This window comes from Microplitis demolitor, chromosome 7, assembly GCF_026212275.2.
Source record: "Microplitis demolitor isolate Queensland-Clemson2020A chromosome 7, iyMicDemo2.1a, whole genome shotgun sequence".
NCBI lineage: Eukaryota > Metazoa > Arthropoda > Insecta > Hymenoptera > Braconidae > Microplitis > Microplitis demolitor.
Genome location: NC_068551.1, coordinates 3,252,607 through 3,268,578, shown reverse-complemented (window position 1 = coordinate 3,268,578; position 15,972 = coordinate 3,252,607). Strand labels below are relative to the sequence as shown.

Genomic DNA, 15,972 nt, shown 5'->3' with positions numbered 1-15,972 from the left:
ATTTTAAAAAAGTTCTAATCAATTTTTTAGAATTTTAAATCACGTTCTAGTATGGAAATATAAAACGTAATTTTGAAAAACGGAAATTTTAATTTTAAAAAGTTTTCAAGTAAATTTTATTAAATTTGAATTTTTTTTAAACAGAGCAACTGTAAATAATTAATGCGAAAATAATAAAGTATAATGAAATTTTTTCTAAAGCCAATATTCAATGCAATTCATACAATTTAAAAATAATTTTTTTTTTTAATTTTAAAAATTATTTAATAAATTAATCATAATTTTTTGAAACTCAACCATAGCACGCCTTATTATTTAAATTGTAATTTATAAAATAACGAAATGAAAGATAAATATTAGGGGTATGCGAATAGTTTGAACTTACGAATTTTTTGGATCGAATGTTCGAATAATTCGAATTGTTGTCGGAGGTAAATAGAGCTAAGACATGAATTTATACAAAAATTATTTTATGGTTACTTAAAAATCTAAGCTCTTTATTAGATAAAAATTAATATTTTAAAGCTGATCAGAATTTTCTCTATTCGAATCTACTAATTTGTTACATATAGTCCCGAGTAGCACAATTTTCATTGTTACATTTATAAAATAGTAGTTTTTAGACTGGTTAAAAGACTTGACACAAGTGATGACAAAAAGTAAATTACAACTAATTATCTAAATGGTTTTTAAATTTAAATGACGTTTTAAAAACGGAAAAAACAAAAATTTCTCATTACTCAAAGGACCGACATCTGCATCTCTTGTTTTTAAAAAAAAAAATTAGCTTTGAGATAAAAAAAATTTTTTTGTCCTTTTAAAAGACATCAAAGTTGTCTCCGTGCTACTCGGGATTTTAAAACTTTCAAATAACTTGAAAATCGACGACTAATTCAAAAAGAACGAATTATTTGAAAATTCGATTTGAACACAATTCGTACACCCCTAATAAATATGCTTAAATAAAAAAAATATATATATATATATATTTAATTAAAATTGCACTGTGAAAAAGCATTACTAATAAAAAATTTTAACTAACACATCGCTCAGAATGCCAGAACTTAACATACTTATGATAAATATTCAATAATATAAAACTAACCCACAACCGTGAGACTTTTTAATATAAATATACTAAATAATTGTTATTATTACTATTAATTAATAATAAAATAAAAATTCTTTATAATTAAAATTATTAGAAGAAATTCCTGTCAGAGGTACTATATTTTATTATATCTATTCTACGATTCATTCAATTATATTTTTAAAAATTTTCATGCATAAGCAATAGGTCAATAATTAAATAAATTATTTAATATTTATTTCTAATAATAAAAATATATAATTATAAATATGATTGTTTAATTATTATGTACTATTATTATTTAAAATAAGAAACTAGTTAAAATAATTAAATGTGCACGATAAGATTTGTATTAAGCGAAGCGTAGAGGGAAGACAGAGCATACAAAATCAAATAAAAAAAAAAAAAATAAAAAAAAAAAAAGGTTAAATTATTTTTTTAAAAATGATGTACGTAAAATAATTGTCGGAGGGATCTTACCCTGGAGGAGAAGGGCGTATTTCCGGTATTTCCAGTGGCCCAGTTCTTAGCAGGGCCATCGTTAACCACAGCCTCACCTATTCAGGACATTGTAACAATACATGTTACCACAATCTTAACATGATTTATTTATAATTTTCAATTCAATTTAATTTCACTTAATTTTTTTTTTTAAATATTTTTTTCATTGACATATATCTATATATATACATATGTAACTATTACTTGTACACATTACTAATTAATAAAATGTTATGAAGTAGGGGTGTGCGAATAATTCTAACTTACGAACTATTTGATTCGAACTTTGAATCGAATAATTTGAAATTTAAAATAATTCGTATTTTTCAAATTATTTGTAAGTTTCCGGATTATTTGTAATTTTTAAAATTACTCGTAAATTTTTGAATTAATGATTCTTCAAATAATTCAAATTTTTGTCAGAGGTAAGTAGAGCTTAGACACGAATTTACAAAAAGATAATTTTGAATTACTTTAAAAATTAAGCTTTTCATTAAATAAAAATTGAATATTTGAAAGTTGAGTAAAATTTTTTTTTTCGAATCGAGTAATTTGTAGTTACAAATAATTAAAAAAGTTTCGAATTTTTGGGATTATAAATTTAAATCGGTTTCAACCCGATTCGCACACCCCTATTATAAATAAATTAAATAAATTTGAATTCGTGTGTTTAATGTCTGTGTAAACGGAGTTATATTAATTTATCACTATAATTTTATGTCAGTTGTTAATAAAAAATACGTGATTTATTAATTTTTTTTTAGTAATTAATGTGTAATACTTTTTCACAGCATAATATTCAACGATGATGTGTTATTTAAATTAAAAACGAAAAAAAGTGTTTTTATAACGTGTCTTTAATTTAAAAAAAAAAAAAATAATAATAATTTAATTGCAGTGAGTGTGCATCTGTATAAAAATATAAATTAATAAGATGTCAATTGTGCGAAATTTATATAAATACTATTTTAGTTTATTATAAAATTAGCATTTTAGTGCTTATTAAAGCTAATTTATTAACTTATAATTAATAATATCTGTCGTATTTTATGATAAATAAAATGAAATAAAAAAAGGAGTTATATATAATAAATAATAAATGTTATTTTGAATTAATAAACAAATAAAACTCACCACATGTTGATGTTTCATAAGCAGATAATCCTAGTACGTCAAGATCATCCTGCGATACTTGTCCTATTACATTATTATGAGCATGTTCCATTACATTACTGTGTTCAATAACATTACTTTGAATGTTGTTTGGTACTCTCTGTTGTGTTCTGGCGCCCACTACCGCTCTCAATTCTTGTCTCACAAACTCTGACCTTGTGCTACCGAGACCTGCGGTGTTACCTAATTAATAAACAAAAACATCATTTATTTAATAACAATTAATAATATATTTTTTGTTTTTCGATATTATATTCAATGAAAGATAATTATTAAATACAAAAAAATTGTTAAAAAAAAAAAAAAAAAAAAAAAAAAATTGAACATTTGAAAAGGGAATAAAATACAACGGGAAATGAGGTAATGGTATTTTTTTATGACTAAACGAATTTTAGGGTCTACGGTTTTCGTGGGGCTGCCAAATGTCCGCGAATTCTTGTAGAATTCAAAAAAATGACTTTTTTTCAAATGACTTCAAAAATATAAGATATCCAAATCCATGAAATTTTTCATTTTTTTCGAAAACTATTCGAGATATCAAAAAATTTTATTCTTTAAAAAAATTATTTCGTTGAGTTTTTCAAAAATTCGCGGTCTTCTAGCGGCAGCACGGAAACTGTAGAATCCTCCGAATTTTCCATACAAAAAAAAAAAAAAAAAAAAAAAAAAAAAAGATTTAGAGTAGAGGTACCACTTTTAGCCAGTTTAGGGTCAATTTTGCACACTTGAAAAATTTAAATAAAATAATTTGTAAAAAACGCAATGACATAATTTATTTTTAAATTGTGTTCAAAGATACTTTTATCCTACTTTTTCACTAATTAACATTAAGTATTAACTGTCCAAAAATGGAGCACTGGCGACAAATGGTACTTTTACCCTGTAGAAAAAAAAGTTAGTTTGCGTTGGTGACGTACAAAGCTAAGGCTGATTTTTTTTTCTTTTAATAAATCATATAGATTTTTCTTTTTTTTTTTTATATTTATATATTTTTTTTAATGCCATTTCATTGACGTCATTAGATGAGAGAAGCAATTCCCCATGCCACAAATAACAATTTGTAGTTTTTTTTTTTTTTTTTTTTTTTTTTTTTCTTTTAAATCTGATAGTTGCAAATCACTTGAATGTAAAACCACCACTTGACATTTTTATATTTTTTACATACATAAAGTGATTAATGTTATTAATATTATTGTTATTAATTTTTTTTTTTTTTTTTTTTCGTGTTGGTGATACACAGAGGTGATGATGACGACAAATAGCACAATTAATAAATGTATATTTAAAATAAATAATTACATTTAATGTGATTTAGCCTAAACTAGTATTTTATATCAAAAATAATTACAGTATTTATTTATTTTTACAAGGGATAAGAGGAGAAAATTTACTTGAAGGAAGTAAATTTTTTTTTGCAGACTAAATAATAAATTTTAAAAAAAAGGATATGTCTTTTTTTTTTGTGCATGTGCGGGGCACTAGATGGTATGCAATTTATCTAAAGTGCAATTATTGTAATTAATTAATTAATTAATTTAGTAGGATTACAATGTAAACAACAACAAATATCAAGTGATAATCTCCTCTTATATTGAACAATTATAATTATTTAGAGGCATGAACATAAGCAATAAGTGAAGATTAAAAAGATTGCGAGATATCAGTGCACAGAGTAAAGCTTTGAAGAAATTTATCATAATTATAATAATATTTATTATTATTATTATTATCAATTAATCCTTACAAATCACTCGATTATTTAAATTAAAATTTTTCCAGTAATTAAGAAAATCTAAATGATTGTAAAATTTAAATATTTACTTGACAAAAATTTATTGACTTTATTGTGAAGAGTAAGGATTAAATACTTATGTCCATTACTCTAATAATTAACGAATAAAAGTAGTTATTAAGTATATATTTAAAATAAGATAACAGCAAAAGTCACTATTTGCATGTGACTGTAGAAAAATAATATTTTTAATTTCTGTACAAATGATTAAATTATCATTCAAAATCTTTACAACAAATGTATTAAATATCACTTGAAATTGAATTTAATAATCGTTGATTAAATTTATAATTTTAAGTGTGCAGCAGACAGATGATGTACATCGTTATTCACATAAGGATCAATGTATTCGGTGATAATAGCAGATTAGTAGATGACAAGGATGAGCATTCATTGAGCACAAGGTGTGTGATACAAGTAATATATTTATATATACATATTAGAGGTGTGCGAATAGTTTGAACTTACGAATTGGATTCGAATAATTCAAATTTTTTTAAGTTTAAATTTTTGAATTATTCGAAACTATGATTGATTTGTAGAGCTTTGAATAATTTGAAAGTTTAAAAGTAATTCAAAATTTTTTTTGAACGAATTGGAATTATATTTTTTGCAATAATTAAAATTTTTGTCAGATGTAAATACCCAGGTAACAAACTTGACTTTATGACAGCTATAAGATAGAAGTTTTGACCTATTGATAAGGCACCAAAATATTGACAAAAGAATCCGAAATTTGTCATCAAAAAAATTTATTTTTAAAAGACATAAGTGACGGCAAAAAGTTAATTGTTATCATCTAAAAGATTTTTAAATTGAAATGACTTTTTTAGGATGGAAACAAGAACACAAATTTCCTATGACTACGACCAACATTTTTATGTCTTGTTTAAATAAAAAAAAACTTGACTTAGAGACAACAAAAAAATTTGTCTTGTTCTTTTAAGAGACATCTTAAAGTTGTCTCTGTGTTACTCAGGTAGAGCTTAGACATGAATCTACAAATTATTTTTGGTTACTTTAAAAAAACTAAGCTCTCTTTTAAATAAATTCCCATCAAATAGATTCGCAAACCCCTAAAATATATATGTGTGGTATGGAATGAAAACAACGAAAACAAATAATTATATATATTATATATATATATATAAATAAATAAATGAATGAATGAATAAACAAGTAAATAAGTTAACAAAAATATACAATTCAAAGCACCATGCATTTACCGTGAAATAAAAAACAATGTAAATGATCTTTAATAATTAATGGAATATGCAATTATATATTAAAGTTATTTACACAATCCGTTTATCAATATTATTTCACTACTTCATTCTTTTATTCTAACCACGTTAATTAATTTGAATTATCATTTCACAGTACCAGTAAATTAATCAAAAAAAAAACGTAATATATATTTTTCTCCAGTTCTATGACCTTAATAACAAAAATAATTAATAATCGATTTATCAATTTAAACGAAAATTCATTGCGCTCATAAAATAATAATTAAATGACATAAAAATTTTAATTGACAATAAAAGCAATAATTAAACGATAAGAAATTGTTTTTTTTTTTTTTTAATTATATTATTGACAGTAAAAGTATAAGTGAAATTGATATTGATAGTTGGATAAATAAATAAAAAAAAAAGTAAATAATATAATTGGCTGTGTGTGCTTATGCTCGATGTACTGGATCCCGTGCACTGGAACCAGTGTGAACCCATACTCAAAATAACAGGGTGGGTGTATTTAATAATTATTAATATTAATTATTTTCTGTACAGATGGACTAGTCGTCGTGATTGTCACATGACATTAACAGGTCACATGACTTACCACCCATTTGATGACCGCCTGGATTACTAGAAGACATTGACCTGGTGTCCTCAGGTCTCGTTGGATACCCAGGTACTGTACCCTGATCGTAACAGAATTGATTATTCTGTACATCCGGGTTATTAACAATACTATTGCCGGTATTGCGATATAACATGGCATTGTGTTGCTGTTGTTGTTGCTGCTGTTGTTGTTGTTGGTTTGTATAATGCTGCTGTTGGTTATTCGTCATACTGTGCTGGTGATTATGCGTCGGCGTTGGCGGTGGAGGACAACCAGCACGTTGATGACCAGGTGACATTAAACTCTGCTGATCTTTATTTACACTACCGTAGTGCCGAGGTGATACTACTCCACCTGCAACAGTTACGTTATCTACCTCGATACTTTTTTTTTTATTATCTAGGGTTTTGGAAGCACATACATTCTCTGGGTACTCACATAAATTTATTTTTATTTTTTTAATTTATTCAATGCAAGTAATTATTATTTTTGTAATAAAATTGTACTTTTGTTTAATTATATTTTTATTAATAATTTAAATTACAAATTATTATTTTTTTTTTCATCAAGAAACATTTTTTAATTAAACGTTTTATTAAATAATTAGTAAATGTACTTACCTACAATTATTATTATTATTATTAATTTTTTTTTAACACATTTTTATAGTTATTCGAAGTCTAATAATACGCGGGTAATCTATCACTATTTTTGAATTAAATTTAAAAATAAAAAAATCACGAGACAAATTTACAATTTTTAAAAAAATACGCGCACAGAAGTTAATTGTTTATGGAAAAAAAAAATGTTAGACTACTTTTGATGATTAAAAAAAAAGTTATTTTATTTAATTTTAGATGAAATATTTATTGAAAAAGCAATAGAAGGAGTTTATAAATCACCTGGTAATTGTGTTGTAGTGGTAGGTGTTGATGATGCACGCTGTAGTCGGTATTGGGTGGTAGGATTTGTATTACCAGGATTTTGAGCTGGCGGGAATTGGCTAGCGGTTGGAGATGCGGGAGGAGGAAATACTTCGGCAGGAAATGGAGATTGCCGTGCCGGAACTGCGGTGCCAGGCGATGGCATGGATCGTTGCTGCTGAAGCTGTTGTGTTGCATTCGGTTGCTGTTGTTGCTGCTGTTGTTGTGGTCTTACGGAATTTACATTGAACATTCTTTGATTATTACCGTAATTTCCCTGTATCGCAATAAATCATTCTTGTTATTATTAATTAGAAAAAATATAATTCATTGTTTTACTTAGTTCGTATAAATGTTTATAAGACTTTAAATCATCTTATTTTTAATTAAATATCATTGTCCGGTACTAATTGTGTCATTAATATTATTAATTAATTTATAAAATTTTTAAATTTAATTATACTTAGAAATTAATAAGAATTTTTTTTATAATAAAGATATTAAATTATATTGTGATAAAAACATATGCAACTACTGATTAAAAAAAAAACTGTCAGTGGTAATTTACAAATAATTTTTAAATATTAAAGACTAATAAGTAATTTTTATTACTCTATTGTAGTAAATAATGAAAACATAATTTTTAATTAAAAATATTGCTAAAATATACCAGCATCAAAACTTGAAGTTTCAGTGTCTCTAGTCAATCAAAAGAAGATAATTTCGGTCTAATGCTGCAGATTAATATCAGCAGACGCTTACGATAATAGTTGGTCTTAAATTAACTTCATTTTGACTAGCTGCTGACACTGAAACTTTAAGTTTCAATGCAGGTAATCATGAAAACTCTAGTGTGTAACTCAGGATGAAACACAATGTCAACCAACTTCACCCTGTCTGAAATCGTTGTTTCATCCCTTGTCACACAATATACTATAAATTACCTGCGATACCCGCGGGGATAAAGACTGATGATGAGCAAACGTCATCATTGTAGCCGGAGAATGTGGAGATAGCCTAGATGCTGCTGAAATCGGTTGACCACTGTTGAAATTATTATTTACCGCACTAGAAAAAGTTTAAAAAATTATTTAAATATTTAAAAAAAATAAAGATAAAATATTTTGAAAAAAATAAACAAATAGTTACTGTTGATTTATTGTTGATGGATGGGAATAAGAATGTGAAATTCTATGTGTATTAGATAATTGGACGGAGCCTCCATAGCCTGGCGACATTTGTGAATCGGATACACCAGTTCGCTATAAATAGAAAATAATTATAATTAAATAAAAATTATGTAACTGACTGATATTTATCATATTATCATATATATACATACCTGTAGCGAAACATTTGGAGCAACAGCATTATTCAAGAGATTATCAATGTTCTGAATGCCTGGTATTTGATCAGGTGCCGTAGCATTTGAGGGTATAACAACTTGTTGCTGCTGTTGCTGTTGCAACAAACGATTTTTCAATTGCTGTTCGTGTCGTTGTTGCTCTTGACGTTGTTGATGCTGATGCTGATGTTGCTGTATCAACTTCTGCCGGTGTTGTAACTGCAATTGCTGCTGTTGCTGTTGTTGGGGAGTAAATTGTGTTGCTGGTTGTCGTATTCCAGCCTGGCCAGTAAACCTCGCTCTTGTTTGCTGTTGCTGCTGATACATAGGCGGGGGTTGATAATTGTGAGCTGTTGTAACGGATGTTCCACTACCCAACTGCAATAAATATTTATAGTAATTTATAATTAAATAAATTTTATTTAGTTGATTGTACAAAATAAAATAACTTACTGCGGAAGAATAAGCTGGTGGAGTTGAAGGCATTGTTATTGTGGAAGACGTGGGATTAACAGCAGATTCGCAGAGCATCAATGATTTTTGTATAGCATTGATAGCCATTTTTTCTTTCATTGGATCATTTGGTGGCTCAACACTATCCAATAATAAATTAGCCATTGTCGATGGGTCTACCATTACTTCGTCTGGTACAAATTCCATCACTTGATCTAATATCTCTGATAGAGCTGGATCTGATGATTGATTATCCCACGGATTTGATTCGGAAATTGGTGTACGAAAATCTCCCCCATTTCCACCACCTCCACCACTACCACCACCTCCTCCTCCGCCAGTAAATTCTGTATCCATTGGACTCATTTGAGGTCTCTCCTAAAAAAAAAAATATTTTTTTATGATACCGACGTCTAATAATTTTTTTTTTACCGATAAAATTTAAAAAAATATATTTTAGAAAATTACGCCTATGGTTTTTTTTATTTCCTACATGTCCATATATATATATATATATTTTTTTTTTTTTTTTTTTTAAATTAAATTATTGAAAAAATACCCGAAAATTTTTATGCGTCTGCTAACAGGATCATATATTTTTATGTGAATGTAGCAGACATGAGGCAATTTATTAATTTGAAATAAATAAATTAATTAAAATAATGAAATTGAAAAAAAAGCGCGCGGTAATTTTTCAATTATCTAACTACGCATTTTTTCATTTTGTTTCTACTCGAATTGTATTTATTTATTCAAAAATTTGAAAAATTACTAATTGCCAGTTACATTTACACTCATTATATTTTTAATTAATTAATATTTTGTTAATTTCATAAAAACAAATCATTGACCCACGTATTTAATTGAAATTAATCTCAATAATAATACTACATTAAATTATATACATATATATCACTATATATTTATTTTTTTATTAACAATAAAAATTTAATAAAGCCATTACTGATAATGTCATTATGCAATTAAAACTTTTTAGTAATCAAGTTAAGTTTTAAACAAAATAAATCCAAGTTCAAGAACATGATCAAATCCTTATTATTTGATTCGCACATAAAAAAATATACACAAGTTTCAAACCTTACATTATAAATTTCCATTGAAATATATATAATACGAAGTACTACGAGTAATTATTCTCACTCAAAATTTCTTGATAAATATTATATATACATATATATATATAACTGAAAGAACTACTGAATGATATTAGCATAAGTCAACAAGTTAATTCACATTTAATCTTAAATTAAAAATATAACGACAAAAAAGTTTATCAAAGATTGCTTTTAAAATAATACAACTGATATTATGTCTCGAAATAATTTAACTTTTTTCCTCGACCGTCTGTTCTGTCGGTAAAATGATTTTATGTTGATTGACATATTCTTCTACTGACCACCTGACAGCCATTTTTATTGCGATGACGGAAATCTACAACCGAAATAATATATCAAGACTGAAAGAACTTGATCGTACAAATAGTTATTTCCGGTAACGGAGTCAATTTTGTTCATTCAAATTTTCTCTCACAATTTTCTGTTAGATTTAGATGAATTTTTGATTCTCAAGTTTTTTTTTCCGCAACGAAGGCAACTTTCTGAGTCTATCCATTAATATGGCGGCTGTAAATTTACGTCAACCTGTAGTTCATGTTGTATTCATACTACAATCAGAACTTGGAATAAAACTTGGCTGAAAATACTGAACAGCAAGTTTTGGAAGAGAAACTTATCAGGATAGTTATTATATTTTTTTTATTTGATATCAAGTCTAGCTTTTCATAAAATTTAGTAAAAAAGTAAAACCTATACAATTTATAAATTTAAATTAACTTAGTTTAAAATAAACAGTACTAATGTTAAAGATAAGTACTCACTTATGGAACTAGTACCCCATCACTTCATTTATTTGTAAATATATATTTATTGAAATTAAGTAATAATAAATATACAAAAATATATGAGTAATCGAGTATTGAATTCTTACCTTATTTGAAAAAAAAACTAAATTAACAACGTGCTAACACTGTGAAATGGAAATAATTTAACCGATTTCCTGCAAAGGGTGTGATGACTTGGAATTTCGAATACGAAATGACAGTTGAAAAATTTATGAACAGTGAACAAATTAAAGTATAAAATTATTATGACTCATTGACTGAGCAATTATTTCGCTTTGTACATTTTAAATAAAATGCCTGTGATGGTAATCGGATAGTAACACTAAATTACTTTTATTTACAAAGAGATTTCAATGATAATAAAAGCAATACAGTAAATGATAAATATTGGAAAAAATAAATTGTAATGTAGAATTACACGTCACTAGTTCCGAGTTATTTTTGAACATCAGTAAACTAGTATACACTCGGTCTAGTATTCTATGAGCATGATACAAGTAAGAAAAATAAATAATAATAGTAATAATAAATATAAGCGGTAATTAAAGAAAATAAATTACTAACGTGACTTAGCATGTGATTGAGGTAGATATTGGCTGCTTGGCGAGGTAGTTGTCTCGATTGATTTTGAAGGGGTGTACGAGCCGAGGTAGCAACAGTAGTGGTTGCAGTACTTCCAACAGATTGCATTCCACTTCCCGTCCATGGTTGTTGCTGCTGTTGTTGCTTTAGTCGGTCGGCGACGCGTGGCAATTTATCCTACGCAATAAAATAGATTATCTATCGAGCGTGATCGTGTTTAAGACGAGGTGTGGAGATTGGTGCCCAAGCCGAAGGCGAGGCTACCAACATACGAACGTCTTAGACTCGATTGTACTAGATAAATATATCTAGTATTAGTTTTTGTGACAGATATTTGAAATTTACTACAGTTAGTGCCTATAAATGGCAGGTTTTAAGTCAGAAAATGAGAGAGGTCGGTAAGTCTAGGATTTAAAATGATGATAAATTTGGTCACAAGATGGCTCGTTAAGTTACTTCGATATTTTTTGGTCGTTTGCTATTGCACATGTAACCAAAAAATATTTTTTGATCCGTTAATGACGTCACTATTAGAATGATTAGGTATCGTTTTTACCAGTTGTATCTTATCTAATATACCCTGATAGCCAAGTTGGCGAGAAACTGGCGTCCAACCAACAGCCGCAACTAGACACCAAGTTGCCTGCAAAAGTTGGAAATCCAATAAGTTGACGGTCACTTTCTTAGAAAGTTGGTGGCAAAAGTTAGCATTCATAAGTTGACGGAAAGTTGCCTTCAATTTTCTCAGAAACCTGCATTCCAGTTGCGGCTCTTCCCTGGCGTCAACTTTCTCAGAAAGTTGGCAGTAACTTGTAGCCAAAAGTTGAGAAAGTTAGAGTTGTCGACAACTTGTCGTCAAGTTGGTCGGAAACTAATGAATATCAACTTTTGGACAAGCAGCTCGTGCTATCAGGGTTTTTGAGCTGCCGGTTATACGCGCTAAATGTCGTACATTTCAAGTGTCTGTCACAAAAAATAATAAACAATACTCATGCGCATTTATAAAGATTTATGTAACACAAAGAACTCATTGTTATGGTCTTATGTATATATATATATATATATATATATATATATATATATATATATATATATATATATATATATTAGACTGTGTCAAATAAAATCAATATTCATTTTTGGTCTCATAGGAAAATTACTGAATGTAATATAAAAAAATTAGGTACCAAGTTGGGCTCCAACTCAATTACAAAACGCGCGCTCGCATAAATGAAATTTGATATTTAAGAAGCATGGGAAAGTTTTTTTTTTTTAACTGAAATTTTATAGCTCGTCAGTGGATCAATAAATTGAAACGACCATAACATATTGTAGAGAATTGAACGCACTACAAAAAAGTCTCTTATACTTTTTTTGATAAATCTAACCATTCAAAAATTACTTTTTTACAAAAATTTCAGTTTTTTCCTACATGATTAATTTGTAAAACCTCTAACTTTTGAATAGTGAGATTAAAAAATTTAAAATTACATATTTTGATTGCCAAAAAAATAATCTACAAGAAAGTCCATGACATTTTGCGATAAGTTTTGCTGGAAAAGTAAAAAAAAAAACAAGAAATTTATAATAAGTTTGAGTATACACTTAAATAACTTTTGAGCCGTTGAATTTATCAAAAAATTATAAGAGACCTTTTTTGTTGAGTATTTAATTCTCTACAATCTGATATGGTCATTTCAATTTATTGATCAGTTAACGAGTTATAAAATTTAAATTAAAAAAAAATGTTTCCCATATTTTTTAAATGGGAAATCTCATTTTATTTGGCTCAGTAATATTTATATATATGTACATATACTTATAAATTAGTGTCATACCTGTGGAGTTGCCGATATCACAGATGCAGGGATTGGTGGGATAGTAGTTGGCTGAGAAGGCTCTTTTGCCAGGAGAGACGCCAACATTTTGTTTTTCTCCCATAGCTTACTTGTCGCGTGATTCGTAGAGCGACTGCTACCCGATGAAGATACTTGATGGGAATTATCCATTGATCTTTTAACAGACATATTTAAATCCCCGTCTTCACAAGGTCTCTTTTGGCCACCAGCTTGCGATGTACTGCCGTGGCCGTGGTCATTTGATTGAGATGATGATGGAGCGGATGATTTAAACCCAAGACTTCTCAGCAATGAATCATCATCACGACTCTATTAAATAAACGCAATTATTAATAATTAATTAATTAATTAATTAATAAATAAATAAATATTTTATATTAGTCATCAATAATAAATATATTTATTACCTTCTGCTCTTGCTGCATTTTTCTTTCGTCATCTGATTCCTTTAGTAGTTGTTGAAGAAGTTCATTTTGTTTCTTTGAACCTGCTCGTGTTTCATCATCTTCATCATTTTTTTCATTCAGCAGCTTCAAGTAAATGGAAATAAAAAAAAAAGAAAAAAAATATTAATAAAATTCGTCGCAATATTTAAATAAAATATTTCGTAGTTAAACTGTTGGTTTAAATTTAATTGTGCGACCGCGTAATATGACAATAGATTTAATTAACGTCGAGTTGCACGTGTATGTGTAACTGACGGAAGCGTTTTTACCGCGCATTATAAAATAAACGTCAGCAAATAACTTGAGTCATAAAACACGACACTATGGATCTATATCGTTACTCATATGAATTGTAGTATAAAATAAAAGTAAAATTAAAATATAAAAATAAGAATAAAAATTACCTGGAGCAGCATATTGTTTCCAAGTGATTTAGAATGCTCAGCAGCGGGTTTCGGTGCAATGCCAGTGTTTGATCTGACCTTAGCACTGTGCTCCGAATGATAATCATCCTCGTCTTGTTGATTTAATAATATTTTCAATATCCTATGTTCATTTTGGTTTTCCGAGTCATTGTTACTACTGTCCTGAGTATCATCATTGCTGACATGATTTCTCGTTAATAAATTCCTAAGTCTACCGGAGTCACCAGATGAACTTAAACTACTTTGAGACTCGGCAGATGCCATTAAATTAGTGGGTGTATTGACGGAAATATTTGAAGCAGACATTGATATAGGTGTAGCAGCATTTGAACTACTGGCTGTCGTAGTTGATGGGATTGATTGAGTAACACTCATCGTACCCGTAAGAGACGACATGATAGTCGTCGACGCTGATGAACCAGGTGAGGTACCAGTTACAGACGTCATTGAGGTAATTGTCGTTGATCCTGTTGGTGAGAGTGTTGAGGACGTTGACGCACCGCCAATAGACGATGATGTAGTTGCTGTTGATCCGATAGATTCAATACCATGACTACTTGGCGTTGAACATCCTCTGACATCTTTGCCGATAGATGCTCCGGAAACAGGACCTGCGCTAGTACTGGCGCTGGTACTGGCATTGCCGCCGTTGGCAGTGACACCTGGTACGCTGAGCAAAGACGTTGGAGAATCCTGAAGAGGACTGAAGGGAAAGGAATTACTGAAGGAGTGTACGCCAATCATTGTTGTTGGGCTGTAAGCTCTTAAAGGACTGCAGTGCGACGTCACCGTGGAGTTTGAGGTGAACGCTGCTTGAGGACTTGATGATGGGGCTGGCTGGGAAGGTGGTCGTGAGTTTGACGGGCCAGTATTTCTTGACTCGGGCCTAATATTATCAGCACAACCACTGCTGCTATCCAATTCCCATGAGGAATTTGGAAAAAATTCAAGTTCCAAATCCACATTTGAAAAATGATTAAATGGATTACTTGCTGTTGCAGGCCCGAGTGGATTACAAGAATCACTTGTTGTTGTCGTAGTTGTTGTTGCTGTTGTTGTCGTCGTTGTACCAAAGGGAACACTTTGATTATTTGTCGTACGAGCGCTCATACCACTCACTTGACCGTTCACATGAGCCACGGACATTAATGGACCACCCACATTATTGTTATTATTACCGTTATTATTACTACTATTATTTGCACAATGATTACTAGAGTGTCCTGAGCACACTTTGCTATTGGAAAGCTGACCACCCTCGTTAGGCGTTAAGTCATTGTCTCTATCGTGGACAACATAAACATATATAAACATGAGATTTCACTTTTTTAAATAAAACAACACTAACTATTGCTACGGTAAAATCTCAAACTTTTAAATTCTATTTTTAAATATTCACAACTTAATAGTGACTTAGATTAATTTATTAATTAAATCTGGGTTAATTGTGAGGATCTCATTATTATTTGTGATTGCCGATAAAACTCAAAGTTCAAGCATGATTATGAATGGGATTAATTGAACATAGGAACGATTAATGATTAATTAAATTTTTTAAAACGTGAATGTGTTATTGTTTATATGTATAATTAAAAAAAAAAGTAACAAATAAATAAA

The 15,972-nt window shown here is 28.7% G+C and overlaps 1 protein-coding gene across 7 annotated transcripts in view; it reads right to left on the bottom strand.

The window, feature by feature from the left end:
* LOC103576844 (nuclear receptor coactivator 2) overlaps window positions 1-15,972 on the bottom strand; it is a 54,926-nt gene that overhangs the window by 2,948 nt on the left and 36,006 nt on the right. For 4 of the 7 annotated variants that reach the window (XM_008557247.3, XM_008557244.2, XM_008557245.3 and 1 more), the window contains 12 exons: window positions 14,335-15,637; window positions 13,892-14,014; window positions 13,464-13,793; window positions 11,608-11,802; window positions 9,123-9,500; window positions 8,667-9,047; window positions 8,474-8,586; window positions 8,269-8,392; window positions 7,304-7,601; window positions 6,399-6,755; window positions 2,726-2,947; window positions 1,571-1,647 (listed from right to left, as the gene is read on the bottom strand). In XM_008557247.3, the coding sequence (XP_008555469.1) occupies window positions 1,571-1,647; window positions 2,726-2,947; window positions 6,399-6,755; window positions 7,304-7,601; window positions 8,269-8,392; window positions 8,474-8,586; window positions 8,667-9,047; window positions 9,123-9,500; window positions 11,608-11,802; window positions 13,464-13,793; window positions 13,892-14,014; window positions 14,335-15,637 (3,901 nt within the window). The remainder of the gene's footprint in view (window positions 1-1,570; window positions 1,648-2,725; window positions 2,948-6,398; window positions 6,756-7,303; window positions 7,602-8,268; window positions 8,393-8,473; window positions 8,587-8,666; window positions 9,048-9,122; window positions 9,501-11,607; window positions 11,803-13,463; window positions 13,794-13,891; window positions 14,015-14,334; window positions 15,638-15,972) is intronic. The other 3 variants (XM_008557250.3, XM_008557248.2, XM_008557249.2) reach the window with 3 other exon arrangements.